This window comes from Protopterus annectens, chromosome 1.part0, assembly GCF_019279795.1.
Source record: "Protopterus annectens isolate FY-2018-M chromosome 1.part0, PAN1.0, whole genome shotgun sequence".
NCBI classification, from domain to species: Eukaryota; Metazoa; Chordata; order Ceratodontiformes; family Protopteridae; genus Protopterus; species Protopterus annectens.
The window spans coordinates 1749188588-1749208662 of NC_056725.1; the positions used below are offsets into that span (position 1 = coordinate 1749188588).

Here is a 20075-nt window from a genome sequence, read left to right on the forward strand (position 1 = left end):
TCGAGCCCCATATTAACAACACTATAAAACAGTAAAACAAAAAACTAGGTTCCCTCTATTAGGATCAAACCCTTTCTTACCCCACTAGCCAGGACCACCATTGTCCGGACCCACCTAATCTCAACCCTACTATATGCATTCTCTATCTATACTAAACTATGCAAACTATGCAAAAGCAATCTGAACAAGCTGGCTAGCTCCTACAATAATATTGCCAGATTTGCAGCTGGGTCTACCTATAGAACCCATCATTGCAACAATCTTAATCAACTAGGATGGTTAGAATTGTTATTGTATTGAACCAACTAACTATTGCCCATAAGATACTGCATCATCCTTCAAATAGTCCAATACTCACTAACCTAATCACCCCTACATTAATCTGAAGACCCTGCGCTCATCTATTCTCTAACACAGTGGGTAAAACGTGGAACACCCTCCCTAATGACCTAACCTCCCTACCCTCAAATACCCTATTTAAAGCCAAACTCAAACCATACATTAAATCCCACTGGCTGTGCCCGTGTGCAAACCCAGACTAACTATACCTCCCTTGTCTCTAGACACTAATCTTCTCACTCACATAAACTCAAAAATCTTTTACTAACAATAATGTGTGTGTAACTTTTTTAGTTTAATAGTGCTCTATTTCACTTTACCTTTTATATTGTTGTATATATATCCATACTTGTTTTGTAACTACAAATGTTTTTTTCCTTACTTATAAGCTAAAATGTAATGTACCATTATTACTACAAAACTTGGTAATGTACCTATGTATTTGTTACTCTTTTCTGAAGTATGGATCTTTTCTCCCCTGGCCTCCACTGAAAATGGACATAAATCCAGTTGGATCAGCCCGTCAACAAATGTAAAATAAAATAAATAAATAAAATAAAAATAGTGCCAAAGAAAACTCTTGAAGACCAGTTCTGTACCTTCTTTCCTAAACCCAAATCTGATTAGTGTCTGAATTCAAAATGATGTCACTTCACAACCCTGTTACTGCTTCTACCCTTTTAAGCTTTCTGGCAACTCTAGATTTAAAACGTGCTTATAATCAATCCCTATTTATCCAGATTTCAAACATTCCTTAAGGTTTTCTGTGTCTGGATCTTATTATCAGTTCTCTGTCTTATACTTTGGACAATCCTCTGCACCAAGAGTGCTCTCAAAATGTCTTGTGCCAGTTATAGCTCATTGCAGGCTACAGGGTATCCACATTTTTCCGTATTTAGATCACTTTCCTATCTTTGCAGAGTCTTTTTCAAAGTGTCAGGAATCTGCCTCTTGGTCGAGAGATGTCTTACACAAGCTGGGATTCCAAGAGAATATTCCATAGATTTCTTGACTCCTTCACACAAGCATTGTGTTGCAGGGATGTCAACTGCAAGAGCTTTTCTTCCACAGTAAAAAAAAAAAACTTTATCTAGATCTGTTTCTAAGGTTTTCCACTCAGACATTGGTTACTGCAAGAGAATACCTCAGGATTTTGTGTCTCATGGCATCTGTGATTCTCATGATATCCATGGCAAAACTCCACATGAGAAAATTGCAGTGGTATCTGCAGTCTCTACATCAAGACCCTTTATCTTTTCAAATTCTAGTCCTGTGGTTTGTCACAAGAGAAAGCTTTTGGTGGAGACAACAGATATTCTTAACCAGGTCTCCTCCTGTCAACACAGACACTTTGGACATTGCTTAAGGAGCAGTTTCAGGAGGGATAGTGCACGTGGTGTGGGACACCAAGGATAGATGCAAGCAGAATGAATAACAAGGAGTTGCTTGTCCTGATTAAGGCAGTCAACTCTCTGAACCATCTTTGGCCCCGGGACCTCTTCAAGTAGTTATAGATAATACCACAATCATGTGGTACATCAACAAGCAAGGGGGAACCCAGTCACATCCTCTTTGCAGGCTCGCCATGTTAGCTTGGGATATAGCTTCATTTTACTCTACTGACATCCTACATTCTATCAGAGCAAAATTGTTGGGAGAACAACCAGCTAATCAGCTGATCCCAGGAACTCTAAAAACACTTTTATTTAACCAAAATACAAAGTCAAAGTTAAGTGCTTTCTTCTGCTTGCAAAGACATCATCAGAACTGTGACTTTCAACTAAAACTCATCCCTTTTGGGCTCCATGAACTAAGACACACCTTCACAGCACTCAGTCATAAAGGATGTCATCACCACTAGTTTCTTAAAGGGCACATGCAACATTTAGTTAGAATCACGTCCTTGACAAGGACTTTGTATTTTGATTAAGTAAAAGTGCTTTTAGAGTTCCTGGGATCGGGCTGACTTACTAGCTGGTTGTTCTTCTGTTGTTGGATTTTTTTTTCTACCAGTTCCAGAAACATGCTTGTGTTTGGTTTTGGAAGATTGTGGGGAGGAAAAGCTGAACAGGATCATGGTAGACCCTCATGAATGGAAACTAGATCAAGGGGTCTTTCAAGATTTGATCCACTTGTGGAAAGTTCCTCAAGTAGACCTCTTTGCCTTGTCTGTGAACAATCAAATGGCAAGATTCTGTTCCAGGACTCCATGCAAGAAGGAAGACAAATGCCTTTTCTTTTCCTTGGGTAGGAATGTACCTGTATGCTTTTCCAAACTTCCCACTAATATCAAGGGTACTACTGAAGTTTCTGACATTGGTTAAGGCATCCACCAGCCTGGGAAGTGAAATAAGTTTCTCTGTTAGTCACGCCGGATGAGGACTTTCATGGCAGGAAGTCCCAACTGTCAGGACTGCAACAGTGAATACACTCGAACATCTACACTTATGGTTATTCTACACAACTGTACTTTCTTAACATAGAAAACAGCTTTACTGATTGCCTTGATTTCTGCAAGAAGGATGTCTGAATTGCAAGCTTTAATGGTGAGTCAACCCTATCTAATTTTTTATTGGGACAGGGTTTCTTTGAGAACAAGTCCTTTTTTATGCCTAAAGTGGTATCCGAGTTTACTTAAAACCAATTTATCCATGTCCTCATTTTCTTTTCAGAACCTAAAATGAGGGCAAAAAGATACTCAATACCTTGAATGTTCACAGACGGTTTACTATCAAAATTTCGAACCGCACTCCGTCGACTGTACTATCGTCGAACACGGAAGTTTGAACGGAATAAGTCAAAAACAATCTAGGAATGGGTTTTAACATGGGTCGAGGTAGGGGAGATGTTTGTAGTTCAGAATAATACTGAACACCTACCTCGACCCATGTTAAAACCCATTCCTAGATTGTTTTTTTTGACTTCGACATTCCCGTTTTCGGACTTCTGTGTTCGACGATAGTACAGTCAACGGAGTGCGATTCGAAATTTTGATAGTAAACCTTCACAGACAACTCAGGCAGAATCTTGACTTAACTAAATCTTTCACATCTTCTGATCATTTAATTTCATATGAAGATAAGAAGAAGGGACAACCTGTGTCAGAACAGAATATTTCCAAATGGTTATTGCCTTTTGTTATAATCACCACAACAAAACTGTTCCAGTCAGAGTCAAGACCCACTCTGCCTGGGCTTTGGCTTCATCTGTGGCTTTTTAGAATGTGTTGGATTCTAGAAGCGGCATCTTGGTCCTTTGTACATACTTTTACAAAGCAGAATAAGCTTGATTCCTTCTCTATGTCCAGATCAAGCTTTGCTGGGACCATTTTTCCAGTGCTTCTGGACTCTTCTCCCACCTCACAAATGTAGTTAGCTAGGTAGTCTACCCATCTGGCTAAGGCTACTGCAGCAGTGATCAGATTGATGAACATAGTACAGTTGTGTAAGTAAAACTTACCATAACAGTAGATGTTCAAATGATCACTGCTGCCCCTTCCATCCCCCTTATTTGTCCATTTCCTGGCATAAAAACAAAGCACTCCATTTATTTTCTGTTGTTCCTAGCATTGTTCTTTCAGGGATCAGTCTCTGTCTCATTGCTGGCAAGAAAGCTGTGAAGGGCTTTGCGGCCAGACTTCGCTTTCAGTCGGCTCAGGTCGAGCTGCCTGACAGTTTGGGAGAGTGGAAGTTGCCCAGAAGCTGGGGAAGCTGGCAGGCTGTTATATACTTTGCATGATATAACCTATAAACCTAAGGCTACTGCAGCAGTGATCATTTGAGCATCTACTGTCATGGTAAGTTTTACTTATACAACCTTACTTTCCTTTGCAAATGAGCTAACCGTAGACATGTTCCTTTAATGCTGTTTAGGTCACTGGGCATGTCCACCTACTGCTGCTGCTTGCCAAATGAATGGATCCAGTTTTACAAGTCTTGGGGAGGCTTATCAAGCTCCGGAATGGAAAAATGGCACTCTGATCTTAAAATACCAAAATGGAGATGCATGTCCAGATAAAATACGCAGGAAGACAACTGTGATACATTTCAAGTGTGACAAAACCAAGACAGTGAGTACTGTGAAACTTAACTGTATTCTTTTTGTGAAGCAGTTTTTGATTTATTTCTTGTGATATTGTATGGGTATTAACTTGTAAAAACTTTAAACTGTGTGCTAATTTATTTATTTATTGCATTTGTTTACCGGGAAAGTCCACTGGGCCTGAGATGAGCCTATTTTCAGTGGAGGCCCGGGGAGAAAAGGTCCACATTTAATTACACGCAAAGAACATTTTACACAAGAATACAGAGTATATAAGACAGTAGTAGCACATTAAAATAAAGTAATAACCACATAGAATAATTTGATAATAACATTGAATACATTTGATAACAGTGAAGAATTGTTTCCAGTCATGGTGCGAATATAGGAATAAAAAAGTTTAAATATATAAGTAGAATTATTAAAAGTGAGAAGAGATTAGCTTAATTTTTAAAAAGGAGGAGAAGATGGCTTAAGGTAAGGATAGTGCAGGCTAAGGTGACAGCAGAACGAGTTGGTAGGATAGAGAGAAGGGGAAGATAGACTAGTTATAGAGTGAAGAAGAGTTATGATTCTGAGAGGGGGTCAAGTTTTGGTGTTGTCAGTAGGGGTACAAGTGTATGTCCAATGTGAAGAGAGATGAAGTTTAAGGGTTTTTTAAAGGCAGTGCAATTAGTGATACCTGTAAGAGAAGGATGGAGATTATTCTATAGCTTGGAGACAGTAAAAGAATACAGCATTTGGCCAGCTGAGAGCTTAGGTTTATCAATGACTAATAGCATTTGATTAGGATGGTACATGGTCAGAATGCAGGAGAGGGATGGGCAGGCTGCTGGGTAGTAAATAATTTTATGGGCAGTAGTTCATTGTAAATATGTGAGGTGATGGGGGATTTCAAGCCAATTTAGTTGATGTAGTGCAGAACAGTGGTGGATGGAGAATTTAGCATTTGTAGCCAATTTGTCAACTTTGTTGTAGCATGAGTCGAGTTTAGTTTTCAGAGAGGACTGAATATTGGTGAGGATGGGGGCGCCATATAAGAGAGTTGGTTGCAGGAATGATGAGGCCAAGAGCCTTTTTAGCAGAGAAGCTGAGAAAGTAGTTGTGCCTATAAAGGGTTCCTAGTGTTTGATTGGGGGTAGGGGTTGATGTTATTGTAGATATGAAGGTCAAACATTAAGCTATCATCAATGATGACACCAAGCAATTTGGTACTGGGAACAACTTCAGTAATAGTATTATTTTGGGAATGAGCAGAGAAGTCAGACTTGTCAACCTAGCTGAGTTTTTTTGGGGTAAATATTAAGAGTTTAGTTTTATTGGGGTTGAGAGCGAGATGGTTTTAGTTGAGGTAAATGCTTCTTTGGTTAGTTGCTGTAGTACAGGGGCAGATTTAGAAGAGAAATTAATAGTAGTATCATCTGCATATTGGATAACAGTACTGTGGATAAGAGTAGTGTGGAAGTATTTGATGAATATACTGAATTAATAAAAGGGGACCCAGTATAGAACCCTGGGGACACCCCTGTATTAGTATTGATGAAAGGGGAGGAGGAGTGGTGCCAAACAGTAGATTGTTGTCTTTTACTGAGATAGTTATGAAACTAATGAAAGGTGGGGGGAGAGATGTCAAGGTTGGAGAGTTTAGTAAGCAGAGGGGAGTGGGAAACTGTGTCTAATGCTTTTGACAGATCAAGAAAGAGTGTAGAGACTATGGATTCAGCATCCTGAGCTCAATTTACTGTGTCCAGGAAGGAAATGAGGGCGGTATTAGTACTATATCCCGGCCTAAAGCCAGGTTGAGTGGAGGAAAGGAGTTGGTGTTTAACCATGTGACTAAGGAGCTGACTGTGAATGCACTTCTCAAGTATTCTTGAGATGGGAAAAGAATGGCGATAGGTTGGAATGAAGTTTGAGATGTCAGAGTTATTGCCACCTTTATGATGTGGGAGAACATATGCCTATTTCCAGATATCAGGTATACACGATTCCTGAATGGACCTATTGATAAGAATACTGATGGGGTAAGCTATGGAGGAGGCTGATAGTTGTAAGAAGTCTGCAGGTAGGTTATCTGGGGTATTGGTGCATGGGTTTAGTTTATGAAGAAGCTTTTGTATGGTTGAGGTAGGTATGGGTGAGAGTGAGGGAGTGTGTATTGTAGTTGATGGGATATGTACTAATGTAGGGTTTAGTGGGTCAGTGGTGATTGGTGAGAAGGTGGCAGTAAGCTTAGCAATGATGTCAATGAAATAAGAGTTAAAGAGTGAGGCTAACTCAGAGGGAGTTTTTTCCTGGGTTTGGGCATGGATTATGGTTAGTTCCAGGATGGAGTAGGGTGTTGATTGCTCCCCAAACTTTCTTGGGGTTTTGTTTGTTGGTTTTCGAGGGTTTGGAAGTATTCATTTTTGTTTTTGAGTACTAATTGTTTGGCCTGATTGTGAAGTTGTTTATATTGCATGAGGTTGGAAGTAGTTTTATTTTTTAGCCAGGCTTTGTCCCTAGAGGACATAATTTGCTTCGTGGACTTAGCAAGCCAGTTAGCATGTTTTGTCTGGACTCTTTTTAGCCAGAGAGGGGCAAGACTATTTAGGATCCTAAGAAATGTGGAAGTGAAGAATTCCACAGCTTCATTAAGTGGGAGAAATTTTAGTGGATTCTAGTTAGTATTGTGCAAAGTGTCATTAAAGGTATTTGTGGAGAAGTGGGATAGATCTTGGGTGTGTCTATATTGGCATATATTTGGTAAAGTGGCGGGCTTGATTATTATGCATGCTTTTGAGTGGTCACTTATACTATCTGGGAGTGTACCGGAGGTGAAAGTCTTATTAGGGTCAAAAACCATGATCAAATCCAGGATTGAACCTTTGTTATTCTTATTGTCAAGTCTAGTAATATCAGACATTATCTGAGTATAGATGTGAAGGTTGATGTCTGAGGAGGGGTTGTTATTGGAGATGTCTAACCAGTTAATATTAACGTCGCCTAAGATGATTGTTTCATTTTTTTATATTGTTGGTTGTCCAGGCAAGAATGTCTTCCAGAAAGGGAATATTGTTGCCTGGGGGAATGTATATGCCTATGATGCAAAGGCTTTTAGAATCATTTAGTTTTAAGAAGGTGATAAGTAACTCTGCCCTGGAAAAGAGGGGAATAGGTTTTGAATATGGAATCCCCGTGAAGGTGCTTGAAATATAGTAAGGCGATGCCTCTGCCTTTTTTGTGGAGTCTATCCGTTCTAAGGCACAAGTAGTTTGGGGAAAGAAATTCAGAATCCTTTGTGTGTGGTTTTTGCCAGGTCTCAGTTAAAAGTGTAAGTCATACTTTATTTCTTTTAGCAATACATTCTCATTCAGGATTAAGCTGTCAAGGGCCTTGTCCACAATACAACCTACTGTAGTTGTAAGTGTGATAAAACAGAGGTGGACATGGACAGTGCTTGGCTCTTTCCTATGGAGACAGGCGACTGTTACCTGTTAAACGTATTGATATACAGTTGCCATAATAAGCAGTTATTTTGCCTTCCTGAATTGAAGAATTCATCTTTAACTGCTCAGTCGGACAGGAAGCCGCCCCTTAATGATATCAGTTATGCATTAGCTGAAGAACAAATTTTATCAGTGGTCCTCGTTAGAAATAACTCCAGGATGTTTTACAGTGCTTTGACCATTTTATATATTTGAGTGTTAAAAAATACCAAGCTGCTAGGTCATTCTTTAGAAGGAGATGCTTTATACCAAAATTGTCTAACTGCATGCATCTGTTTTATTTTTAGTAATGTGCATGCATAATACTCCTGGTGACATCATGTAGGTAATAGATAAACTGTGTGTTTGTGCCATCTGTTACCATTTTCTTTCATTTTTTGTATCTCTTTTCAACGATCTAACACTGTTTTAGGTGAAATAACCTGGATTTAAAAATGTTTTTGTATTTTGCTATTTGAAAGGTATAATATGCCTCATGAGAAGTTCACAATAATTGCAGAAACTCAGTATTTTATAAAAACCATGTTTCTTGATCATGAGGTGTATGGTATGGTCAGGCACAATCTGCCATATAACTAGCAATAAGTTATTAAAAAAACTCAAATTTGGCCAACTGTTACTGATAAGTGACTGCTCTGCACTCCATAATTCTTCTAATAAATTTTCTTAACACTTTTCTGTATGGAGGCATTACATCTTGAATATTTGCAAAACAATGAGATGTGTTAAATTTTAAGACTAATATACAATTTAAATAATTTTAGTAGGACTTCAACAGTTCTGGTCTAAAAATTTGTCAGAGACCCATAATAAGCATGGCCCTTGCCTTAACAGCACATGCATTTTTTTAAATGTTAAATTAAAACTTGTATATACACCAAGGTCTCTGTATTTAGTATCTTACTGTATAGCTTGATTTCCCACTAAACATTAGTTGTCAGGTCTGCAATTTCTAAAATGTATGACATGGCTCTTAAATGATTGACATTAAGGCCTGTTTTATTTAATCATTGAACTAGTTTGGACACATTAATTGAAAACTAAATAATCTGATAAGGTTGTTAAAGTTGCTGCAATTTTATTAAATGTCATCAACATATTTAGCCAAAAAATGTTTTTAGCAGGCAAAAATGAATATACAAAGTTGAACGGTACAGGGCCTAAAATGGACCCCTGTAGAACACCATTAGCAATTTCTGACCATTTTGAAACGTGGGCCTGAACTGCAACACATTGACGTCTATCTCTAAGCCAGGTCCTAACCCATTCAGTAATAGAAGCTTTACCAGGGAATTATTACTGACTGCAGGATACTAAGTATGCAGCCCTCACACTAAGACCGTTATCTGAGGCCAAGTTGCTGATGGTGCAAGTGAACCCTGTGTTCCAATCTAGGTCACTAATTTCTTCAAAAAGTAATTGATCACTTATTTTTTAGCAGTCATAACTTCTTACAACAATTTCAGAAATATTAATGTATAAATCTACAGTAAGCTAGATGATCAGAGGCTCTTAATGGGGAAGAAACTTAATGTTATAAATTTTACTAGACATGCTAGTAAGCAATAGATGCAAAGTATTGTTATTTTAAGTAGGAAAATCAGTCATCTGGACCACATCTCTTGATGTCATTAAATCACGATATTCATGTTCTGTTGGTGAACGTCTTGTTCCACATCCCAACTTTATAATAAGAAAACTAAAATCAGAATTATCAAGTTTTTAAAGTTCCATTTGTCAACCATGAATTGTAAATATTGAGTCTGCTGCAATGTCTAAAAATCATATGTTAACAGGTGTTACTAAAAAACGTGGAAGTTCAAATGCAAATATCAATATTATCCCCATAGTAATTCTGAGGAGATGAATCTTGACAAAATCAAATTACCACCACAGAAGTGCCAGTTCTTTGGCTTTCACATTTATTAAATTCCAATATGTGAATATCACTGCATTACCCCGCCTCATTAGTAATTACAATAGAGCATTGTCTGACTAGCTATAGCTGATGATTTTCCAGTCTTATTTGTAAGACTGCATGCATTAGTGTAGTAGATTTTTGGTACTCTGATATGCCTGTTTTTGTGTACATGTCTTTGGGCAGAAAAAGACTAGTCCAAAAATGTATTATTAGTTCAGAAAATGTCTTTCTTAATGATTAACAACTTGAGAAATTATGGTGAAAGTTGCCAGTCATATAATTTAGTTTTTTTCCAAATATTTATTCCCAGGGCATAGTAAGGTCAGTATCCTTAGTCCAACAAAATGTCCTTGTCCATTTGTTTTATGACACTGCCTTAGGATGTTAGTAATTACTGAAATTTGTGGAGGGTAGAATTTTCCCAAAAACATTCTTCACAGGCATTTGCTGAAGTGCTAAATGTAACAAGTGTTATGTTGGATTAAAGTACTTCATGTATATTGTTGTCATGAGTTTTCTTATATATTTTGAATCGTTATACATAGAATTTCACTAAACCAGATACACACATTATAGATCTCCTACAAACTGAATATCTTTAAAATTTTAGGTGCATATGATACAAAGGGGGTGCATATAAATGATTTACCCTGAATGAAGCACAACAGCACAAAAAGAACCCCACTGTTCTTTATCAGCCTTTTTAACCTGTTATACATTTCACTTAATTTTGCCCCACTACTACTGGAGACCTAACTTTTTCCCTACTAATGTTTGTAACAAGCCTGATTATTTTCTTAATCATGGAATCTCCAGTCACTAAACCACCACTTCCTCTGTTTTCTGAAAGTGTGACTTCAGTTGCATCAAGATCACTACTAGGAAATGCACAGTTACTTGTCCTACACTTCATTTGCATTGTTTTGCGATCATTTCTGTGCTAACATCAGAATTACTGCACTGCCTTCTTGTTGAACTTCTAGTTATTTTAGCATATAAAGGTAATGAACCTGGGAATTGTGAAATATTTCTCGCAATATGACAGTGGTTGGAACTGTTCATGTATTGTTTTGACATCAGTACATTGTATGATTCTCTCTCTATATATTGCTGCATTGCACATTTGCTTTCCATGAATACAAAATGTACAGCAGTATTCTACTTTGTCAATTGTTTGTGGAAAATAAAGGTCACAATGGGTGTCTGTATCATTAACAGAGGGTTTCATACCTACTGCAACTGCCTTCCTAAGCCCTGTTAGTTGTGTTTCCATGCCCTACAGAACAATACGTTTGTTACAAATGGAGATTTCTAGGTTTGAAAACAAACACTTATGCCACTCATACATATACTGTACTTATAGCATTAAAATATTACAACTTCTTCAGTTAATGACTGAACCCAGGTCTGTGCAAGACAATCCATGATTAAAAGTAACAGTTCTTAAATTAAATTTAAGCAAAGGTAAAGTCTCAGTGTCTTACAAGTAGCTATTTTAATATATTTTTCTTACCCCAGATTTTAACTCTGCCCTCAGCTCTTCTCATGTTTTTGTATCATATGCAAAGCACGTACTCAAGTCTGCTAGTTATTTGCTGGCATTTAAGTATAATCATAGGACCCCCTTTAGGCTGTAATATCTGTGCCTGATTAGAGAGTCAGGCAAGATAAAAGAAATAAACGAAAACATAAAAATGCAGCTAGTGCTTCACAAAACAAGGAGCACCAGCATAAACCGAAACCAAATGAAAATACAATTTTTCCTCTCTTTTACACTTGCAGATTCACAGGAAAACTGTCAAAGCATCTACATATACACTGAGATGCTTAAATATAATCACAGCCCCCTGTTTTGTCATGTCATTTTGATTACTGCAAGAAAATTGGAAGAGAAATTTTCACATGAGCTAATTGGTTTGAACTGGAACAAGTCAGTCTCCACTGCATTCCATAGGTGATCTGAAACAGGGTATGCTAGCATCTCTTCCTTGGGAGTTGCTGTTACAGTATGCATTGCATGTGTCACAGCAGTGTGCTAGTCGTTTTCACTTGAAATTCACAGCCAAAGCATTATATCTTTTGCTGTTTTTCTGACATTTTACTGTTCTTAGATGTGATTCATTATATCATCTCAAACATTTGTTTTGTCACTTGATGAAATTAGTTTATTTCTTTTGTCTGGTATGAGGCATATGATAAGCACGTCTGTTGGACATTCCAAGCCTGATTCTGTGCCAGTGTAACGATACAAGACAGAACAGCAAAGGTAACGCGCTGACTTGACAGTAAGTGAGGTATGCACCTGCAGAGCAGCCGGTCTGCTTGTATTGGGAACCCCATTGCATGTGGTGATAGGTGGAAGGGTTCAGAGAGACATGTGCCATGTGATGGTGAAAGAGCAGCAACAGTGTGGGAAAGCCTTACGTTTATACAAGGGGACCTTTGAAAGCTGGAATAAACAGGCCAGACATTGGCAGTGATTTATCTTGATGAGCAAAATCCCAGCTGTTATGTTGCTGCTGAAGTCTCCCCCCACAGATGTACTGTTACACTGAGTCACTCACGTGCATCTTTCAGCCTTATAGCATGTAGCGTTCTCATGCAAACACATGTTACCAGTTCAAAAACTGGGTTTAATATTTTGCCAGTCATATTTTTGCTCTTTCCTTATCCATGTTATAGTAAAAATAAGCTCTTTTAATCCTATTCCAGCTGAAATTTAACTTTTAAAAGTTCCTTGAATGCATTGAAAAGGAGAGCCCTCCTCCACTGCATGCTGGAAAGCCTCCTTGCAGGCCACTGAGTGCAGTGATGTATAGAAGGCAAAGTCTTTGAGGTGTCTCAAAAATTCAAGTAATCATGTCAGTCACCATTTTCATGGATACTTTGACAAGGTTGCACACGAAGATGCAGTGGTAGATGAGGAACCATTGATTACAGGGAAAAGACTTCTGAAGAGCTAAACCCCCCCTGATTCTGTCAATCAAAAAAGAATAGCATTAATAACGGCAAGCCTTTGCCTGGACATCTCCCTCCAAAGTACTGATGTCTTACATCACAGATATCAGTTGGGAAGAGTATATGTACAATCCTCTGCTGCAAGGTCTGTAGCCCTTTCATAAGGCTGTCAAAGAGCTAGATCTATGAGTGTGCCTAGAGCCACTGCTGTTAAGGACAAAATAACGCCACATCCAAATGACATATGAACAAAGAGGGAGGGACCCAGACAAGAGGGGGCTGGAATTTGCTGGCAAAGGAACTAAGCTATTGGTAGCAATGACTAGAGAAGAAAGGTAATTGGGTGGGATGAGGCCAAGTAGAAATGTGGACTGCTGATTAGATACTGGCTTTCCTGCCAGGGATTGATATCAGAGTATAGGCAAAGAGAAAGGGATATAAGAGTCCTAAGTGAAAGACTAGCTTTGGTAGAGGTTTTAGTCAAGTCTAGAACAGAAGCTATTGTTTAAAAAGGGAGAATTAGTCAGACGTAAAATATCAAGTGATATAACTATAAGAATCAATCAGAGGAAGTTAGAGAAGTTTGTGAAATGAGACTGGCAAAGCAATTTACAAAGAAACAATGGAATGACATGTATGGCTTCCATGTGTACAACAAAGTCTAGAAGGTTTAAGATTTTTGCATACAAGTGTTTGCATAGACATGTTTATACCCCAGGTAGATATCAGAGAAATTTTCCTCAGGGAACTAGCAAATGCTGAGGGTGTGGTGGGAAAGAGAGTGGTAAATGGAAACATGAGGTTTGGGAGTATAATGAATTGTCAAAAAACATCCCTGCAGAGTACTCAGTCAGGTATATTAGTGGCTCAAATAGCTGTAAGTAAGGAATTATTCTTTTGAGCTGGGACACAGAATCTTTATTGTCTAGACAAAGTAAGGCCTTTTAAGTTTAATGCTATTGGCTGCCAAAAAAGCAATTACTTGAAAACTGAAATCAAAATCTAATCCAGCCTGTAATTGATATATTGAATATTGTTAGAGATAAAAGAATTAGAAGTGGCATCTTTAGAAAAAGGAAGGAACAAACTGCATGTAAATAAATGGAATTTGTGTGAATAATACATGCAGAATAATGTTCAGAAGGAGAAGTGAGGTTTGAGACAGCTGGAACTGAGCAATGTATGTAAATCTGGAGTGAATGGCGGCAGTTGTAAAGAAAAAGAAGACATATATGTAATGCATAACACATGAAACATGTTAATATGGTTTGTTTTCTTTTCTAGTAATGTATATCTGCCTGTCTCTTAAGTGATAATTTAATAAAGGTGTTTAAAAAAAGAGAGAGAGAGAGAGACCCACTCCTATCCCATGTGCAGGCTTGTGCACAGATGTGGAACCTCTATGTTTTAAAAGGTCCCACCCTCCAGGTTTCTTTCCTGTCAGTTGTTGAAGCGAGAGGCAAGCAGACATAAACCACAAGTAGATGCTGAACAGAAATGCATTCTTTAAGCTAATGTCAGTGTGTGGTCTTACAGAAGTTGACTTATTTGCCTCCCAGGCAAGTAGCTAGGTAAAGCACTTTCTCAAAATGAACAGAATGTTCCATAACATGACTGAGAGGTGAGGTCTGTTCTATGCATACTGATTCCAGTGATCCAATGGAAGTGCATTGTATGTATTCTCAGTGTTGGATACATCTCTCTTATAAAGCAGCCAAGCCTGGTAAGAGATTATTTTCTTAAACTGTGATGAGCGTGCAGCCTTTGTGTAGTTTAAAGTTAATCAGGTGCCCATCTGTAATACTTTATAATATGGAGTTATGTAGTACCTTTCTGTGGTTCTGTACCTGGGAATCTCCTCCATGAAAGGCATTTAACTTGTGACATCTTTGTTGTTATCAGACTGTAATTAACAGAATACTGTATATAACAATGGCATTTTGTAGGGTCTTCTGAATTTAGAGCATTTTTGAAGTCGCTTTCTCCCTTCTGAGCATAGTAGCTCCTTTAAGACACAAGTTTTCCGCATGTAGCTGGAAAGTAATACAGTCAGAAAAGTTTGTGCCATAATAAATCATTTTATTGAAATGTTATTAGGGAGGTCTCCTACTTTGTGTACGGAAAAAAAAAGAGACTGGTGGTGGTGCTTTTACACACTTTATCCCAACTGCATTGAGTGCCTATATGTACTGTGTGTAGCATGTCTCCCAAGGGCATTAAGACTGAAATTAACAAGTGATGAACAATAAAAATGTCATTCCACTGGTTGATCCCACTTCAGAAATGTTGCATAAAGATCTTGCTGTATGTTGAGTAGTTGTGCATTGGCACATACGGTTTCTTTTAGTGCTGTCTAAACAATTTATATTAATCCACTGATACAATTGAATGTTGCCATGAAATTGTCTTTTCCTTCATTTCAGGCATGTTGCTTTTGAAGAAACACTGCTAGTTTAAAGAAGAGAGTCGCTTGCTGTTTTGAACTTGAGAGAGTCCTTGATTATGTTGCAGACCGTTTTGTTAGTGCTATTTTCATTGTTTATAGGTTGTGCCAATGTTCAAGCGGAATCACATGTTGAAGAATTCAGAGTTTACTAGATGAATGTTTTAATGTGTTTAATGCGCAGAGTTCTTATAAATGCTCTTTCCCTTTACTTTGCAGGATACTAACCCAGTTTTGACTAGTGCCATTGAGGATTGTGAGTATTCTTTCTTTTGGTACACAGCTGCAGCGTGCCCTTTAAAAAGCAGCGTTCATGGAGACTGCAGAGTGGCCAACCCTGTGACAGGTACGATAGTCACACTCCAGTACAAAATGTGAAAACTATGGAAATGAGTTGTAAAAAGATGTTGGCTATAGAAAGATATCATGGCTGTTTTCCTTTGAATACTGTTTTTTTTAATTACAAAGAGTTAACTGCAACACATATCTCTACATATCGTAACAGTGCTTATCAAACTCAACCTATGTTAGTGTTCACCTACTCACTGAGTTGTGGAGGTTGTGTGCTGGTCAGTTATGGCTATATAAGGCAAAATGAGATGAATAACTTGACTTCCCTTTTTATACTGGCTGCACTGTTGCATTTGTTCTTGATATGAAATGAGAGTGCGTTCTGACATTTTGTTGCTTTTGCTTCTAATGTGATATGAGAATGACTTGTTCAGTATATTATTTTGCTGGAAGAGGAGACAGTTTGGTGGCTATCAGTGTGTAATAATGTTGGGACTTCCAGGCAGGCATGTGAGAATCTGGGTCTGAACTCCTGAGACACAGCAGTAAACTCTCTAAAGTTACTGTTTTAAAAGTGAAAAGAATGCTTTAAAGAAACTAATGTGCTAGCATCCTTGTGTCTCTGCATAAAGTGATCAACCCGAGTGTCCCAAAACTGTCAGTAAAGTAAGTTTTGGCCTCTCCAACTGCTGCAACATGCTGCTGAATTCCTGGTCATATGTAAGTAATGATCCAAATGACAGAATTCCAAAAACACTAATGGGAACAAGGCTCTTTGGAAGTGGACAAAAAAAGGAGATCAAAGATATAATTGCCAGGGCCTTGGGGCAAAACTCACATTAGTGAGCAACATGTTGTAGATGGCAGCACAAATTGAATTCTTATTTCAACAAAACATGTACGTATTAAGCAAACTAGGCAATTGGAATTGTATGTGTAACAACATCAGAATTTATGGCCTTCTTGAATGAGTGAAAAGTCAGAGTATGGTGGATTATTTAACTAAGTGGTTACAACTGTAAAATGGGGCAGACCTTTTGCCATATGAGACTAAATTAACACATTGAGCATTACAAATGAGAGTTGTAGGTAGCGGCAACATTTTGAGGGCAGTTGCATCAAAATTTCTCAGTTTTAGAATTTAACATTTGATGGTGCGGTTTGTGTGAAGCCTTTGATTCTTTTATATTTCTAGGAGGTTGTTTATTTTGATAATGACTGTTCTAATATTTTAGTGAAGTAGCAAAAAGAATTCTGTGTAGTCGTATACGTGTTAAAATCACACAGCATAACATTTATTTTTTGTCTTAAATTCCTAGTGCTTTTGAAATGCTCACTTGCTAGTCAACAAGTATCCAGTTCAAACTCAGATAAAATTGTAACAATGTTAAAGCAATCCCAGTTGTTGGAGAAAGAGTTGTTAGAACAGTTAATCATTCAGCTGTCTATGCAACATGACAGTTGATGATTGTAACAGACAGACAGATAAAGGAAAATTATATTACCCACCAAAGGGGCTTGAAAGGATCCTGGATGATTTGTGTGGATTTGTTTGCATGAGATAGGAATTCTTTAACCTACAAACAAGTCTTCCCTATTTTAGCATTCATGCTGTAACAGAGGTACTGTAACTCAGCAGAACTCTCTGGTCTGTGGAGCTTGGTTCTCATTTGTATTGTTCATCACAAGTGAACCTTTCTAATTTTTTCACATTTATAACCTGATTAAAGATGAAAGACTGAAGAAAATGGCGTCGGCTGGTTCTTTTATACCCCTGTTGCACTGACGTCAGGGAAGAAGTGACGACAACCGACGCCGGATCTAGACTTTGGAATTCGGCTGACTGAGGACCCACCTGACTGCAGGATAACCCATCTGTTATGACTGCAGCTGCATGCACGATGAACATCAGTATGTCAGATCTTTAGAAAAGGGTAGGAGTAAATTGCATAGAATAAAATGGAAATTGTGGTAATAGTATATACAAAAATGTCTTAGAAGAGGAATAAGGTTTAAAAGAAGGCAGAAATTTAACTATTTATGTAGTGTTGTTTAGATTGTAGGATATAAAACAATATATGTGATTTATAATGTTTGTTAATCTGAATTTGTTAATATGGTTTAGCTTTATGTAAATGTAAGTTTTTCTGTGTCACAAGTGATAATTCGATAAAGATATTTAAAAAGCATGTAGGAACAGTGTTCTCCTGAAATTTTCTGTGTTCTGTATTTGTTTGGTCAGTATGGTTGACCTTCGGGTATTAGCCCCTGAGCTCTTGAATGTCAGAATGGAATGCTGTTTGTATGTAGGCACATTCTGAGGTTTCTTTGTTTGTGAGGGTTGCTCATGTTAGGCTGCCTTAGGAAGTATTCCAACTGATGTACTAGGAAGTCATGAGGGCTTGATTTTTGGTGGAAAAGTTGATAAGGAGACTTGCAGACTCATGTAAGGAGTTCTGCGGGATTGTGGATGACACAGAAATGTTTATTCGTGGATTGTCTACAGGTTACAAAAGTCAGTAAGGCAGGGCATGCCTTTTTTATGCAGTCCAAAATCATTCATCCTGATCTAATGTGTATTCAAGAAATGCACTTTAATGTAGCAGAACATGAAACGTTAATTATAATGGAATTAAGTGTTGTGACAAATTCTGTATATAGCAAGCAATGTCAAAGGGCAGTTGACAATACTGTTGTCTCATAAGGTGCAGTCTGTTAGAATCCTGGGGGATTTTTAGAGCAGAGAGGGTTGCTAGCTAGAATATGTGCCACATGGGTGCAAGGAAAATTACCACTGGTTAATTTTTGTACCCTAACCACTCTTTGCTTAATTAAGGTACATAATCTGATAGCTGATTTACTAGAAAGGTTCTCATATTTTGGGTGATTCTAGCATGCTGTCTTCCTCTCTGAATGTTGCAATAGCAACTAACAGAAACTTTACAAATGTGGCATAAATCAGGACCTTGTTATCGTAGATTTGGGATAATTTAGAGATTTAGCTAGTGTGATTTATATGCATCATTGTCTGATGCATGGTAACAATGTCCTGTATTTTCAGAGGATATGTTAATTATGAGAATAAGGAATTTTGCTTCCCACTAACTGTGGCCTTGTAAACACACACTTATAGTTCTCTAAGTTGATTAGTCTTTTATTGTTGTGAAAAAGAAAGATTTCGTTCTTGGCGACTCACCAGTTTTATTCCTCTCGCAATGTTAAAAAATAAAGGAACTTCTACAGCAGGCTGTATTTGAACAGAGGAACCAGATAGGCATGTCCTCTTTCCCCTTTATTTTCTTTATGTTTAGAGCCATTTACAAATAAAGCAAGAGACACATAAATTCATGGGTATAGGTGATGTGGTACTCAAGAAAAGCATCTACTCAATCCAAAAAGAAAAAAAAAAAAAAAAGGTACTATTATTCCTCCCAAAAGCCCTTGTATACCTCAAACAAAATTTCTGATAACACCCCTATAGAAGTAATCTCCTATACCTAACTACCAGGCATGACAATTGATGATAACTTGAAATTTGAATTGCACATGTAACAGATTATCACAAAAAATAAATAAATCACAGAAATGAGGGGCACTGTATACAACAAAAATCTACTTAACTGATTCTACACTCCTACTTCCCACTGTACTGCATGGCTCTCCAGTACTGCTTAACCTTCAAGTTTCCATCCAAAATAAATTAAACCATGGCTACCACTAACTCAACAAACAGAGCCCATCACTGCTTAGCTGCAGAGCAGATCAATTGGCTTGAATTACCAAAGCAACTCACTCACACCCAGCTACTTAGTCCACAAATTAACATACAAACCAGAACTAATCAAAGTCCTACTAAACTTATTGCATACATACAACTCCCTAGACCACTTTGATCTGAAAACAAAGTGCTCTTAACTACCTACAAACCCTACTTGTCAGCAGGAGCCTGTCTCGATTCTAGCTATGAAGCCGTTTCCTGGAACTCTATCCCTAAATCCTTAAACATGCTGGCAACCTTTCCAATTTCAGCACCGATCTAAGAAAATATCTAACACCTGGATCTCTACCTACACAACCATCAAATCAGATACTGGCCCACCTGCTTACAATAACTATGCCTTTCACACTCTGAATCACTAGTACTTCCATATATTAGCTGTTAGTAATGGCCTAACATCAAAAGTGTCTTCTACCTCATAATCAACATTTACTACTGTTTATTTCCTCTCTAGTGTCATTCCATAACATTATCATCTCTCTAATACTTATCAGCTGTCTAAGTCCTTAATTTTCCCTCCTGTGCATTAATCTTCTTTATGTCATTCTAGTACTCTCTATATTTTGGCATCAGAGTATTCTGTTATTTCTCATCTCTGAATATTAATAGAAATATAGTTCATATTTTTAATAACTATTACTTCACTCAGCATAGGCTATTTACCTCAAAGTGTCTTGCTACTTGTAGTGCATATTATATTCTTGATCACAGTCTCTCCTAGCAATATTCTGTAAATGTATTTCAGTCTGTTGTGGGGACTCTTATCCCCTTGTATATAAGGTACACCCCTATCTATTGTAAGGAGTTTTATCTGTT

General features: G+C 37.7%; 1 protein-coding gene across 1 annotated transcript in view; it reads left to right on the forward strand.

Annotated features, from left to right (window-relative positions):
- Positions 1-20075, forward strand: part of IGF2R (insulin like growth factor 2 receptor) — a 2372344-nt gene that overhangs the window by 1824246 nt on the left and 528023 nt on the right. The window contains exons 30-31 of the mRNA XM_044074918.1: positions 4212-4408; positions 15410-15536. Coding sequence (XP_043930853.1) covers positions 4212-4408; positions 15410-15536 — 324 coding nt within the window. The remainder of the gene's footprint in view (positions 1-4211; positions 4409-15409; positions 15537-20075) is intronic.